The following is a 14,845-nucleotide window of genomic DNA, read 5'->3' as shown; positions in this document are numbered from 1 at the left end:
ATGTGCTTGAGCTGCTACAGAATGATACAGTGAAGTCTAAGAAGTAGACTGGAGCCCCAGGGCATGGTCCTTTCTTCTACTCTGTGTCCCTGCCATGTGGCACATGGTCCTTGCTCCTGCCAGGCCTTCAAATGGTCAGTGATGAGGACGTGGATGGTGCGGACACATCTGCTTAGGTTTAATCTTGCAGTCATACCTTTGTAACACACAATCACCTGAGAAAATGTGTATTAGCAAAGGTGTTGCCATAAATGCTTTAAGATGAAATATAAAGTAGAAACCACATAATTAGGCTGACTGGAGGAGAAGGGCTGAATTTTCAGTTACTGGCTACTAAAAAACTAGACAGGCTCTGCATATGAATTTTCAGTTACTGGTTACTAAAAAACTAGACAGGCTCCGCACTGGGCTCATGTTGGGCTTCAGGTGAATGTGTACACAAATCTTTCTGGGAGAGGAGATAGCAATTAACAGGTTCTCAACTGTTCTATGCTCCTAAAAAATGATTAAGCCACAATACTAATATACTTTTTAAAGATAAACATAGATGATGTAGAGGCATGCTTGATAAGACGCTGAAAAAATTGAGTTTATATCCATATTCCCAGAATTTCAATACAGAAAATTCAAATTTCATGGAAAAAAGTTTTAGGAGACTCCCATTTCTTTACAGTCCAGATTTCTCTTTGCTTATTTTGTTTCTGATATGGCCATTTATCACCACCTAATGGTAACAAGTGGAATAACAAAAAAGATAAACAAGATTTTGAAATGACATTACAGTTCCAAAATTTTCTTCAAAACTTTTACTTTGGAAAAAAAATGTGATAAAATTAACTACCTTGAAGATTTTATCAACTGATAAAATCTCTGGAAAAATCAAAACTGAGTTCATGCCGACTTCAATGATCTGCCAGGCATGTCACTTCACCATTCTGTGGTAACAATGAAATGCACAATAATCTGAACCCTTCAAAAATTCTATGAAATTTCTGTGTTATTAATGTTAAAAATAAACATTTCTATTACATTTAAACTTATAAGTTATATTTGTATGAGACCTTAAAAATTAAGGCCGGGTGCAGTGGCTCACGCCTATAATCCCAGCACTTTGGGAGGCTGGGGCGGGTGGATCATCTGAGGTCGGGAGTTCGAGACCAGCCTGACCAACAAGGAGAAACCCCGTCTCTACTAAAAATACAAAATTAGCTGGGCGTGGTGGCGCATGCCTGTAATCCCAGCTACTCAGGAGGCTGAGGCAGAAGAACTTCTTGAACCTGGGAGGCGGAGGTTGCGGTGAGCCAAGATTGCCCAATTGCACTCCAGCATGGGAAACAAGAGTGAAACTCTGTCTCAAAAAAAAAAATTAAATAAGAAACCAACTGGAAAGAACACAGGCTTTGATGATTTATAGATTTTGTTGGTGGGTTTACGTCATGGTCTCTCTTTTGAAAAATGGAACATGTCTACTTTATATCCTGTCCTAGTGGAGCACCTTTGAGAACAAACATGGAAGTTACAAGGGAAAAACTGAGCAGGTTTACTTTAGTTGCATATTCAATATTGAGGGGTTCCCTGGGAGCTGCTCCCTGGGAAAGAGGAGCCACACTGTAATAAAATGTTAGATAAAAGCGGCCATGTCTATGCTGGTGAAACTGAACATATATTATTTGTCAGCAAAATTTCAAAAGCATCCTTCATGAGGATACATAAAAACTAAAACTATTCACATGGATTCTCTACTAGCAACCTTCCTTCTGAAGATATCAAACTTGATGATAGCTAGCATTGTTATGATTTGTCATACATTCACTCAATGCTTTTATTGAGTCCAAAACTAATATGCATTAAAAAACATGATCCATGTTCTTGATCCTTTGTAAGCCTAGAATTTAGATAAGCAACACAACAATAACAGCATCATCATCAACAAAAGGTAAAGAAGAATGCCACATGAGTGAAATAAGTAAAATACATTCAGACGAATACAAAATTCCACCTGGGGGACTGATAAAAGCTTCGCAATGTGGCGTGAGGATGAAGCCTTCATGGGGACTTCAGCCAGGGAAACCTGGTGAGCAGGCCTAGGAGGACAGCACACAACACATGGGGGAGGGCACTGTGTATGAGGGGCTGACAGCCGGAGCACAGCCACGAGTGTGAGCTCTTTGTTACATGTTAACTTCACTAGATAATGGGAAGTCCACAGGAGGATTCTGGGCAGGAGAGTAACAAATCAATACTTTATGAAAACTAATCCAATGTTCACAGACGGGGAAGACTGACTAGCAGGATGGCGACATGCTGGTCATGCAGGCTCTGGAGTCTGTCTGTGCTTACAAAATAACGTCCCACAACCTCTACAGCATTGGTCTAAAAAAAGCAAGGAATAATAGTAGCACCAAGCTCAAAGTTGTTGTGAGGATTTGATGAGAAACATATGATTTAAAATAGCAAATACTGAGTTGATGTTAAATCACTGTTAGGAAGACAGAGGCCTTTAGAACAGCCCAGGTGTTTGGTGACAAGAATCAAGGTGATTTGCTTTTGGGATGCAGACAGATGCAGGACTGTAGGAACAATGCAAGGACTTGGTTAGAAGATACGAGAATATTAGGAAGGGAAAGAATACAACTAACTCCCAAATTTCATTTTACAGAGAAGTATTAATGAAGAATTGATTTGGAAAGGGGCAAATGTGGTCACTTTAGGCAATGTGAGTTTACAGTAGAGCACATAAGCCTCATGGGCTGCTGGGAAGGCACGTCCTGGCTCAGGGTCAGACCAGGAATCACATGCTGAGCCTTTAACGCCACACAAACACATCAGATGTGTGAGGTGTTACAGCATTACTCAAACTCAGCACCTATCAAAATGGTAACATCTATTGTATGTGATACATATTTCCAAGGCCCTGCCTTCTACTTTTCCAGATATTTTGATAACTTAATCTCTTCATAGTAAGTGGTTTAATTCTACTATATTTACTAGGAAAAATGTATTACTGTTTAAAACAAATAAACAAACAAAAAGCCATAATAGTCCAGACTGCAGGTGAGTGGGGGAGACTATGCGGCAGGATGAACTTCCAATGGTGTCAAGTCCCTCCTGTTCTTCCAACTCTGAATTTACAACTGAAATGAGGCACTTGGTTTCTCAGGATGTTATGCGCTAGAAAGAACAATGGCCAGTGGTAGAAATTTTAAGAACTAACACTGGCCATTTGTTAGTTAGGATGGCAACTTAAACAAATCACTTTGTCTTGTTTCCACATCTGTAAAATGAAGGGGATGAACTAGGTAGAAGGCCCTCCATCCCAGCCCAGTGTAAACACTGTGTAATCTATGCTTGCTGCACCTGTCAAACACACGTATAATATAAATAAATACACTTATGTAAGGTCCTAGTGATATTCCCTGTACTACCAATCTTCAATGACATCAGCTTTCCCATTCACTTGCCAGTCTTTCCTGATATTGCCTCTCTCATCCTAATTTCATGATTATCTTAAACACTCCACTTGGCTCAAGTCTGTCTTAATTCTGAATTATCATGGTGTGATAGGTCAGCTTCCAGAGAGGGGGCTACATTCAAATACAATCTATAGAAGAATTTCATAACAGATAAAAGACCTGCACGTTTTTGCAATATGCAAATTCAAGCAATATATACAAGGACTGTAACAATAATGGTATCAACTAAATGTTAGTAAAACTGGAAGAGTCAAAAAAACAGAAGAACGATGTACCTTTTCTTTGTCTAGATGGATTCCACTAATTTCAAAATCAAACATAAACAGTTCAGCCACTCGCCTATAAATGAAATGAGCCCAGGTTATAATAGGTAATAAAAATTGCTAACAAAAAAACTGTGGTTTTTTGTTAAATAAATCAGTCTTTTTGAGCCTCACTGCCAAAAGTTTCTTCAAAACACACACACACAAACACACACACACACACACACACACACACTTTATTTTAAACAAGGAGCTTAATATCCTCAGATATTAAGGCAAACATCAGGCAAAACATCTATCTAACTGGCAATTATGATTGGGTCTTCATGTAAGAGCTTATTCCTTTATTCAGAGAGTACAAACCTGTGAAAGCCACCATAATAATTATTTATTTCAACTCAATCCAAATCACAATAATTAAAAACATAAAAGTTTTATATTTGGACAATTTTTCAAAGGCCCTCTGCATAAGATTTTCAGTTTTTCTTCCAGCCAGTAGCAGCTATTTAGAATATTAAATTCTTTGATGCTGTGCTGGAAGCTGAGTTTCTTGGCTAATGAGAATTGTTTTCCTTCTTTTTACTCCTGCTTCATGCTTGGAACCAATTTCAAGTGTAGCACTTTTTTTTTTTTCGTCAATGGTATTTTTTTTTAAAAAAACCAACAACATTGAATGGAAATAATCAAATATTTGATCTACTCTTTTGGCTTTCCTTGAGTTTTCAAAATAGATATATTTACCTTCCTGATTATTACGTCAAATATACCTTGAATGGAAATTTATAGTGTACGTTTATCGTATTACACAATATAGGTCTATTATGTAACAAAACTGTATAGCAGAAACATATGAAACATTTAAAATCACTAATCCTATCAAAGATAATGACTATTAAAATTCTTGTATTTCCTTTCAATCTACTTTTAATGTTATATTATATATTTAGAATAATTAAGGCCCAACCGTATATACTTTTGTATCTTGCTTTTTCTTGTAAAATTATATCACAAACATTGAACAGTTCTCCATGTCTTTAAACGTTCTTCAAAAAGTTGGCTTTTGATGCTTGTTTTGTGTTGTCATATAGACTGCAAATGTTTTTATTCTCCCACACCCATGAACCACAATATAATAAAAATCCTTGTTACATTTTTTAATCCTCGTTTCTTTCCTTAGGATAAATTCCAAGAAATTAATCAAAAAGTATGCACATTGATATATATTACCAAATGCTCCTCCGTAAAGACTTATCAATTTACCCATAACTAGAGAGGATCCATCATCCCAAACCAGAAGTACTATTCTTATTCTGTTTCAACTTTGTCAGCTACTGGCGGACAAAGTTTTGCTTCATTCTATCTTTCCTTAATGGTGGTGTGTCTCGTGCCAGGTACAGAGCAAAGCACCTTACACAAATTATTTCCCTTACATCTCATATGATTCTTATGAAGTACTTTTTATTTCCCTTTTACAAAGGAGAAAACTAGGGCTTAGCGAGCTCTGAAGCCAAAGTCCAACCCCGCAGTTCCATTCTAGAGACACACTTCCACCCCCTTCACACTTGGCGCCACTCTTACAGCTGTGGTACACTGCTATCAGTTTAAGGGCCATCTGTTGCTATTCCTTATTTTGTGAAATGAGAGTTTCACAAAGAGAATCTTTTGCCCATTTTTCTATAAGGGGGGTTTTCTTTCTTCTTTTTTTAAAGTAATTTGAAAGGTCTCTTAACATACTTAATATATTAACCCTTTGTCACGTAGGAAACATTTGTCAACATTTGTGTGTTCTGACTTTGAATGTGGAAGCGTTTTGCCACATCAAAGTTTGCAATGTTTATATACTAAAAATCAATGAATCTTTCTGTGGTATGAGTTTGTATCATGCCAAGAAAGACCTTCCACATCCCAAGATTACCACTAGTTTTATAATTTCTTTTAAAAATATTTAAATCTTTAATCAATCTACTTTTTTACCCCAAATGGTTATCCATTGGTCTAACATCATTTCCTGAAAACCAAGTCTCTCCCTACTGATGTGAAATGACACTTTTATCACATACCAAATAGTCTTACTGTATATATATCTGCATCTGTGTCTAAAATTTCTCTATTCTTCCATTGATCTAATTGACTATTCTGGCATTTTTAAGTATAATGCTCTTTAAATACAGCATTTTTATATGTTCTACTATCTGGTATAAGTCCCTTTTTAGTATTTTTCCTTATGAGAGTTTTCCTGCCTGTTCTGGCATATTTATTCTCTATGACTTCAAAATCATTTTAAGTAACAATAAAAAAATTCTTTATAAATTGGACAGCATTCAACTTATAGTAATAAACATTACTGAGCTTTCTTCTTCCTTAAGAATAGAGCATGCTTCTCCATTTCGGTCGCTTGCATGCTTCCTAGGTGTTGTGTGTGTTGCGGTTCTGCACTCTACCTTCCCAAGTTCATTTCAACGTGTGTTACAGCTTTGGCTGTTCTTGCAACTAGAATTTTCCCTCCATTATATCTTCTGGAGAATGTGCTTATTATAGTCTTTGCATACATGAAAGCTCTTAATGGCTTTGGAAAAACCCCAAGTTAAACAGGTTTCTTTATGGCCTGGCTTCTCAGAGACTCTAAACTACTAAAATTCTTCAAGCAGGGAAATACATTGATACATCAGATTTCCAAACTTACTGACTGAAGGAACCGTTCTGAGAAAAGTTCTGAACATCTCAGAGAACTAGTATTTCAAGGACTGAATCTAAGAATAACATGACAAGCTACTCAATTTAAATCATTTCCTCTGTACATTAACTTACAAGACTTTATTAAACCTATAACTCTTTGTTTTCGCCACTGTCTTATATTTTGCCATATGCATGGTTCTAAAATATAGTTCTTTCTGGGTGCTAGCCAACACTCAATGATATCTAAGTGCCATGATACTGCAATAATTATTACTTCAAATTCTTCTTCTCTCCTACTTCCAAGTTGCTTCTTTTCTAGACTGTTGATATTCTATCCAGTTTATTTTCCCCAATATATTTATCATTTTATTATTTAAAAATTCCTATTGGCATTTTTAATAATATCTAGAAATGTGGTGTGTATCCTATCACTACAAGTCCTTTCTATCTAAAATGGTCTGCTAGTCCACTACAATTCTTTATACACAAACAAGGGCACATCGATCTTCAGTAAATAGAGATTATGAATAATCTTCTATTTTTAACATTGTTGTTATTTAAAGTCAGTACCAGTTTGGTATAAATCTGGCACAATTAATAGGCATTCAACTTTTCCTCGCTTTGCTAATGAAAGCAATATAATGATAAAGCTTTAACTACTGTGATGACACAGCTAGCTTTACTAGTGTCCTGAGCATCAGGACTGATAAAGTGAAACACCACTAGGTACCTGCAGGTGAAAATAACCCCTCAAAGACTGAGTTACTCACATACCATGCTGCTCATGTATTAGATTAACAGCAAACTGGATGATCAATTGGTCCCTATAGAAAATGGCTTCATTTGGGGTCAATAAGCCACATACGGAGACAAAATAGGAGAAGGAAACAGGATCAGAAAGAATCAAGTTGTCAGAGGAAGTGTCCCACCAATAAAACGTAGATAAACAGGAACAAACAAATGAGAAAAAAAAATTAATCTGTGTTATAACATACATATTATAAGCAGCCTAAGGACAAACCCTACTCCATTCACAATTGCACTTGAGCAAAGAAATAAGATATCCAGGTTCCTATATCAAATATTCTAATGTGTTGATTTAAAAGTAAGGCCTTTTTGATGCAGATTTATAAATGTAGCCTAATGAACCAAAGCAAATCATTACAAGGATCTTGACATCCTCCCAGTAGATAAAACTGATTTGCTTATATTTTCTGATAGTATCAATTATGGAACTTTGAGCATAAAGCTAAGTGTAATTATTAACTGTCTACAGGAGTCCACTCATTAGTTGAGCACTGACCACATGCCATGAATGTGTAGGTACTGAGGATGCAGCTGGGAACAAAACAGACCAAGCCCTACCCTCAAGGAGCTTGCAGTCTGGTGAGATAGATGATGGACAAATAAACAAACAGGATATGTTGGAAGGAATGAGGGCTATGAAGAAAAATAAATCAGGATCAGAGGGTAGAGTCTGACCCTGTGTAAAGATTTTGGAGGAGACACCATTTGAGTGGAGTCCTAGAGAAAGTGCAGGAGTCATACAGATACCTGGGAAGGAACATTCCAGACAGCAGAGGATGCAAGTACAAAGGCCCTGAGGGACAGTCTCCCAACCTCACCTCTAGAGTCACAGTCACAACCACGGCAAAGAAATGAGTGAGTACCTTGTTTCTGGATCAAGGGAATCCACAAGTTTTTTATCAGCTAGTAATTTTCGCAAACTTTGATATAAATCCACATTTGTGTTCAACCTAGAAAAATTAGAAATTTAAAAAATTAGATGATTTTCTAATACCTTATTTTTAACTTTACATGAAAAGAATGGTGTCAGATTGTACCGCACACATGCCCAGAAGCTGAACAGCATAACCTACCAGGAACAGTGTAACCATCCATCCTTCCCCCTTTCCTTCCCTTATCTCCTTCCCTTCTTCCTTTCTTTCCCTTATTTTGGAGACAGGGTCTCACTCTGTCACCCAGCACCCAGGCTGGAATGCAGTGGCACAATCACAGCTCACTGCAGCCTCAATCTTCTGGGCTCAAGTGATCCTTCCACCTCAGCCTCCCAAGCACTTGGGACTACAGGCATACACCACCACGCCCAGCTAATTTTTAAATTTAAAAACACTGTAAGGGAACGCTCAGGACACAGCCAGAGCCATGCAACTGGGATGCAAGACTGGCCCTGTTACTGCTCTGGGACCTTGGACACGTTATTTAGACCTTAGGCTGTCGTGAGGATTAAATGAGATTATGTGTGCAGCACACATTTCCTATGTGAATGAACCATGGCCACTGTTGAGCAGTTGTGCCATCCAGAGAGCAAAGGGCCCAACGCTGGGCAGTGGTCCCAACCCACCCCATAGTACCACTAGCAGGAAACCAGTCCTCTTCCCTAAATGCAAATGCCATGACCCCCTCAGAGCTAAACACTGAGCTGGGTCTAGATACAATCTGCACCCTGCTGGGTAGGTCTTCAAGGAGGGATAAGGTTATAAGAACCACTCACCAGTCCCTACTCAGAGACTCAAGGATACTCCTGTTCCTCAGTTGGTTCACAAAAAAACACTGAAGATTTATATGAATCAAAGGGTTTCTGTTAACATTCTCATGGGCCTTCCCAAATACTAGTGAAACGTAGATAGTCATTACCCATCAAAAAACACTCACCAAGAGGGGCCAGACTCCCACACATGGATCCCAGAAGTCAGGGAGAGAGTGAGTGTGGAGGCCTACCTCCTCCTAACCTGCTCACCTACGGAGCCATTCCATGGCAAAGGAACAGTAGCTCAGACGCTGCCCGCACTGCCCCCACTGCAGAGGTTTAAGGAAATCTCCCAGTATGTTTTATGTTGGAAGACCCTGAGATAAAGCCCATATTTCAGTCTGTATTTGTCCTCCCACAAAATGAAGAGTGCTTGTCCATGAGACCAGCCCATGTCTAATTCGGCAGGACACAGCGTGCAGAGCGCCTCGAGCAGGCAGCCCACTGCTGACTCCTTTCTAGGGGCCTTTCCCTGAGAGGCAAAGCTTTCTCCCAGGGAGTCCCCACTTTCAGCCCTGTCAGCATGCCCAGTGCCTGCACTCTGCAGGGCCCAGTTCTATCCCACTACGTAAGTTGGTTTTCAGCGGCTATGGGAAAGTCACACATGATTGTGCCAAGGTGAACAAACGTTGGTGACCTGGGGAAAAGCAGCAGCTGCACATCCTGAAGTGTTGGGTCTTCCAAGGAAGCCTCGTCTAACCAGATAAGCCATCACTCTCCTCCTCCAACAATTTCTGGCATATGAAATCGTCTTATCGTGTTACCCCCTTTTCCCTGTTGTAAATCCATGCTGGCGAGCCCAGGACTCTCCCTAGTTCTATACAGTGCCTGGCATGGTGCCATGCAGCTAAGTGTGTTGGAATACAGCGCTGTCCACCATTCAGTTATTTTAACAAGCACTATGGAGCTCTCATAAGTGGCTTAAAAACATTTACTTTTACCCCAAAATCACTTTAAAATAATTCACTCCATCACAGCCTCAGCCAGAGCCTGCTCCAGCCCTCCCATAGACTTTTACAGCCTCCCTAGACTCCCCTAATGCCAACTCAACAGGGACCACAAGGACACTGTTTATAGAGCATTTTGGCTTCTCGCCCTGTGGCCCACAGCCATCAATGCAACAGCAATTTCATCAAGCGATAATCTAGTAAGTCCAATTTGCCACTAGGACACTAAAAAGCCCTTATTTAAGGTAAGTGATAATGGTGATGACAAGAATCCTGGGTGTCTGTCATCTCAGATTATCAAGTGACACCTTTACATTGATCTCATTTAACTGTCACAAGGACCCTGAGGCAGGGTTAACTTTATGACCCCATTTACAAACAAGGAAATGACTGAGAGAACAGACGACCAGCCCTGAGGCCCAGTGCCCGCCTGCGAGGTGAGCCAATGGCCTGTCCTGAGCCCTCCCTCCGGCCACCCCTGGTCACACACACCTCCCACCCTGCTGGGCGGGGGACAAGCGCTATGGACAAAACTGCCTACGGCTCAAGTCCATGCAACCGGATCACCCAGGACTTGGCATGGAGGTGGGGAGGGGAACAGCATGTACTTCTCCACCATGGTGCCAATACTTCTACAAGCTTCTTCCGCAGCTTCTCTGAATGCTGGCTCAGGGTGAGCGATTTTCACAAAATCAGCCTAATAAAGGGGAAAGACAAAACCAAAAGGGAATTTGATGAGAAGCTTTCTTCCAGGATCTGGGGGCGAAAATGAAAACTGGGTTTTAAGAGGTGCCATTGGCTTGGCCTATGCATTTCCATTACTGACTTTTTCCTAAGCGAGTAAAGCAAAGCAGCTTCTTTCTGAACATTTAATTCTGTTATTCCTTGAAACCAAGTTTGTTTCACTCCAAAAAAAAAATTTTATTAACTTTGTTTCAGAAAAGTTTTTCTCCTTCAAATATAAACACCAAGCAAATTCTTCCTAACCCTTTATTAAATCAAAAGAGCAGACATTGGTTTCAAATATTCTACAACTTTCTGGCTAAAAGTCTTTGCAGTATGGTTCTCACAGGTTAACCTACCTCCAGAAAACAACTCTTAAAGGCTTGTTTTCTTTAACTGACACATAGTATAGTTTCAAAACTCATTTAACTACACTTTAGTCTTTACGTTCTAGTCTTTGTGCAGAAAACAAAGGCACAGTCTCTTTATAGTTCTTTTAATAAAATATGAGTTCAGTCTCCATGTAATACTGTGTACAACTACTACTGCTGCTGCTACTTAAGTCATTAGAAATTAAAATGAGCAACAATTTTTTTAAAAGATAAAATGATGTAAAACTAACTTTTCGTTTTCATGTCAATTGTAACAAAAAGCAGAGAAACTACAAAACACTACATATTTTATTTGCCAAGAAGATGTGTGACTATAACATGAAATAAAATCACCACAAGGTAAAATTTCCTAATTTTATTATCAAATAGTTTTTAATGCCAAAACATTTAAATCCATAGTTTGGTATATTTGTTGTAAGAATTGGTAACGATAAAATAACATTAGTACCAAAGTATCTGAAAAACGAGTTATGTAAATTTACATTTTTTTTTTACAAATTACTAATCTACATGTTGTGAATTTATAATCAATATTAAAATTCAAAACACTAGCATACATATTTAAAAATTTGTAATAGTGATGAGGAAAACAGTTCTGTTACACAAAAACTGTGTTGAAAACAAAGAAAACAAAATGACTATTTGGTGAAAAAGTTTATAAAACCATTGCCTTATAATAGTACTAACATTACTGGTAGGTAATATCTTAAAAATTCAAAAAGGAGAAAGGTTCTTTTTTACCCAGAGAACTACATATATAAATCACATAGTTTTTTTTAAGTTTTCAAAATGAGATATTATACATAATATTAAAAATGTCAAAATAAGAAAAAATATAGGGCAGAGAAGTTAAAATATTTTAGTGAAGACCAAAAGCAAAAATGTAGAAAAAAATCCTAGAATACTGATTAAGATGAAGACTAAGACAACAAATACACAGTAAATTCTGGGATTTGTGACAGCCACGCCAACAGTCACCCCTTAGTATCAGTGGGCAATGGTTAGATCTTCCCACAGATACCCAAATCCACAGATGCTCAAGTCTCTGATATAAAATGGTGTAGTACTTGCATATAACCGACACACAGCACACCCCATACATCGAATCATATAACCAACACACAGCACAACCCATACATTGAATCGTCTCTAGATTACTTGTAATACCTAATGAATGTAAATAATATGTAAATAGCTGTTACACTGTATTGTTTCATGGAACAGTGACAAGGAAAAAAAGTCTGTACATGTTCAGTATCAATGCAATTTTTTTTTTCAAATATTTTTGATCCAAGATTGGTTGACTCCACAGATGCCCAAATCTGGAGGGTTGACTGCACTTGAATAGTGAAATTCACTGACACAGATTTTCCTTTTCTGATTTCAGTGACACAATTAGGTGAACAGGGTATGAAACCTCCTTTGGAGCAGTGCATTTCCACAGCTCCCCCATCATTCAAAGACGCATTTCCTATGCACATACTGGAGGCACAGAACAAAAACCCAGTACAACAGAACTACCCAGAACCTGCAACTTCACTCCAGAGAAAAACCCTTTACAATAAGATACTTTATCGGCTTCCTTAAGAGCGGGAAGCTTGTGGTGAACATATAATCATCTGAAAGGTGTTAATGCTCAAGTCAGGTGTATGGGTGGAAGGAAATTCTCCAAAAAAGGAAAAAAAAAAAAGATGGGGAGGAGTTATGCTGGGTGAAAGAAGTCAGTCAAAGGTATACAGGATTCCACTTATGTGACATTCTAGAAAAGGCAAAACTATAGGGAGAGAGAACAGATCAGTGGTTGTCAGAGGTTAGTGGGGAGGGGTGGGTGTGACTATACAGGGAGATTTTTGGATGTTGATGGAATAGCTTTGTATCCTGATTGTGGTGAGGGCTGCACAAATTTACACGAGTTAAAATGCATAGAACTGTACCATCCTCCAACAGAAGTCAATTTTACTGTATAATAATTTTAAAAACAAGTACTTTTTTTTAAAGATGGAGAGGCTAACAAACTTTGCAACCTTTCCAGGTAAGGGTCCATGAGACCTGAGCAGCCAGCCAGCCCTGAAATGGTTGGAACAGGAGAAAGAAGAGGAGCTCGACCTGGGCTGGCAGCCCAACTGCACCACATGCTGGCCAGGTGACAGTGGGGCACATCCCTTCATCACCCAGTGCCTTTCTTCCCTCTTGTGAAAATGGAGATATGCTGAGAAGGTTATCTCAGCTCATCCAGGTAAACCTTCTTCAGGTAACTAGGCTATAGAAATGGACCACAGCCTAAATTTTCAAAAACAAGTTAATGCCAGAGTACAAACTCCATTAAGTCAGAGATTGTGTCTGTTTCATTCCTGCATGTATCCCTGGTGCCTAGACAGTGTCTGGCACACAGTAGGTGCTCAACATTGACTGACTGTGAGGGAAAAACCTATGTAGTTTAATACTATGTAGACAAGATCGTAAATGATCACTATTTAAATTGTGTGTGCCGCTTTCCTTGACATGAGTAACCAAGAGTCGGCTCCTTCAGGCTGACAGAAAATCTTGCTTCCTGGAAATGAGCAAATCGAAGAGATATCTGCACTTCCATGTTTGTTGCAGCTCTGTTCACAACATCCAAGATGAGGAAGCAACCCACGTGTCCATGAACAGATGAATGGACAAAGAAAATGTGGTACTTACAATAGAGTGCTATTCAGCTATAAAAAAGAATGAGATTATTGCCAGGCGTGGTGGCTCACACCTGTAATCCCAGCACTTTGGGAGGCAGAGGTGGGTGGATCACGAGGTCAGGAGATCGAGACCATCCATCCTGGCCAACATGGTGAAACCCTGTCTCTACTAAAAATACAAAAAATTTAGTTGGGCATGGTGGCGCATGTCTGTAATCCCAGCTACTTGGGAGGCTGAGAGAGGGGAACTGCTTGGAACTCAGGAGGTGGAGGTTGAGCTTGGACTGCACCATTGTACTCTAGCCTGGGTAAAAAGAATAAAACTCCATCTCGAAAAAAAAAAAAAAAAAAAAAAAAAGAATGAGATTGTGTCATTTGCAACAACATGGATGGTCATTATGTTAAGTGAAATAAGTCAGGCACAGAAAGACAAACATCACATGTTCTCACTCATTTGTGGGACCTAAAAATAGATACAATTGAATCATGGAAATAAAGAGTAGAAGGATGGTTACCAGACGCTGGGTAGGGTAGCAGGGTGGTATGGGGGAGGTGGGGATGGCTAATGGGTACAAAAAAACAGTAAGAATGACTAAGACCTACTATTTGATAGCACAACAGGGTGACTACAGTCAATAATAATTTAATTGTAGATTTTAAAATAACTAAAAGAGTACAATTGGATTGTTTGTAACACAAAGGATAAATGCTTGAGGGGATGGATACCCCATTTTCCCTGATGTCATTAGCATGCATTGCATGCCTCTATCAAAACATCTCATGTACCTCATGAATATATACATGTACCCACAAAAATTAAAAATAAAAAAAAAAGAAAAAGAAAATTTTGCTATCTCAGCAATGGATTTCCTAGTTGGTGAAGAGATCTAGGTATACACTTCTATTTCAAATTTAAAATGTTAAAAAAAAAAAAAGACTTTATAATCATTTTGATGTGAAAACTTGGTTTTTAATTAAAAAAAAAAAAAGCATTCCTGAAAAGGTTTATTAAAACTGGTTTTCACACCTCTTCTGAAAAAGAAGTGGCTCACACTTACAATCCCAGCACTTTGGGAGGCCAAGGCAGGAGGTTCACTTGGGGCTAGGAGTTCAAGACCAGCCCGGGCAACACAGGGAGACCCTGTCTC

At 38.8% G+C, this 14,845-nt stretch overlaps 1 protein-coding gene across 9 annotated transcripts in view; it reads right to left on the bottom strand.

Annotated features, from left to right (window-relative positions):
- LOC100460674 (mitochondrial intermediate peptidase-like) overlaps positions 1 to 14,845 on the bottom strand; it is a 171,778-nt gene that overhangs the window by 151,316 nt on the left and 5,617 nt on the right. For all 9 annotated transcript variants that reach the window (XR_010136650.1, XR_010136651.1, XR_010136652.1 and 6 more), the window contains 3 exons: positions 10,519 to 10,607; positions 8,083 to 8,169; positions 3,749 to 3,812 (listed from right to left, as the gene is read on the bottom strand). Coding sequence is in view for 6 of the 9 variants with exons in the window: in XM_063714719.1 (XP_063570789.1) it covers positions 3,749 to 3,812; positions 8,083 to 8,169; positions 10,519 to 10,607 (240 nt within the window). In the remaining 3 variants the exon portion in view is untranslated. The remainder of the gene's footprint in view (positions 1 to 3,748; positions 3,813 to 8,082; positions 8,170 to 10,518; positions 10,608 to 14,845) is intronic.

Source organism: Pongo abelii, chromosome 14, assembly GCF_028885655.2.
Source record: "Pongo abelii isolate AG06213 chromosome 14, NHGRI_mPonAbe1-v2.0_pri, whole genome shotgun sequence".
Taxonomy (NCBI): Eukaryota; Metazoa; Chordata; class Mammalia; order Primates; family Hominidae; genus Pongo; species Pongo abelii.
The sequence above is the reverse complement of the archived record's forward strand: the minus strand, read 5'-3'. Positions and strand labels throughout refer to the sequence as shown.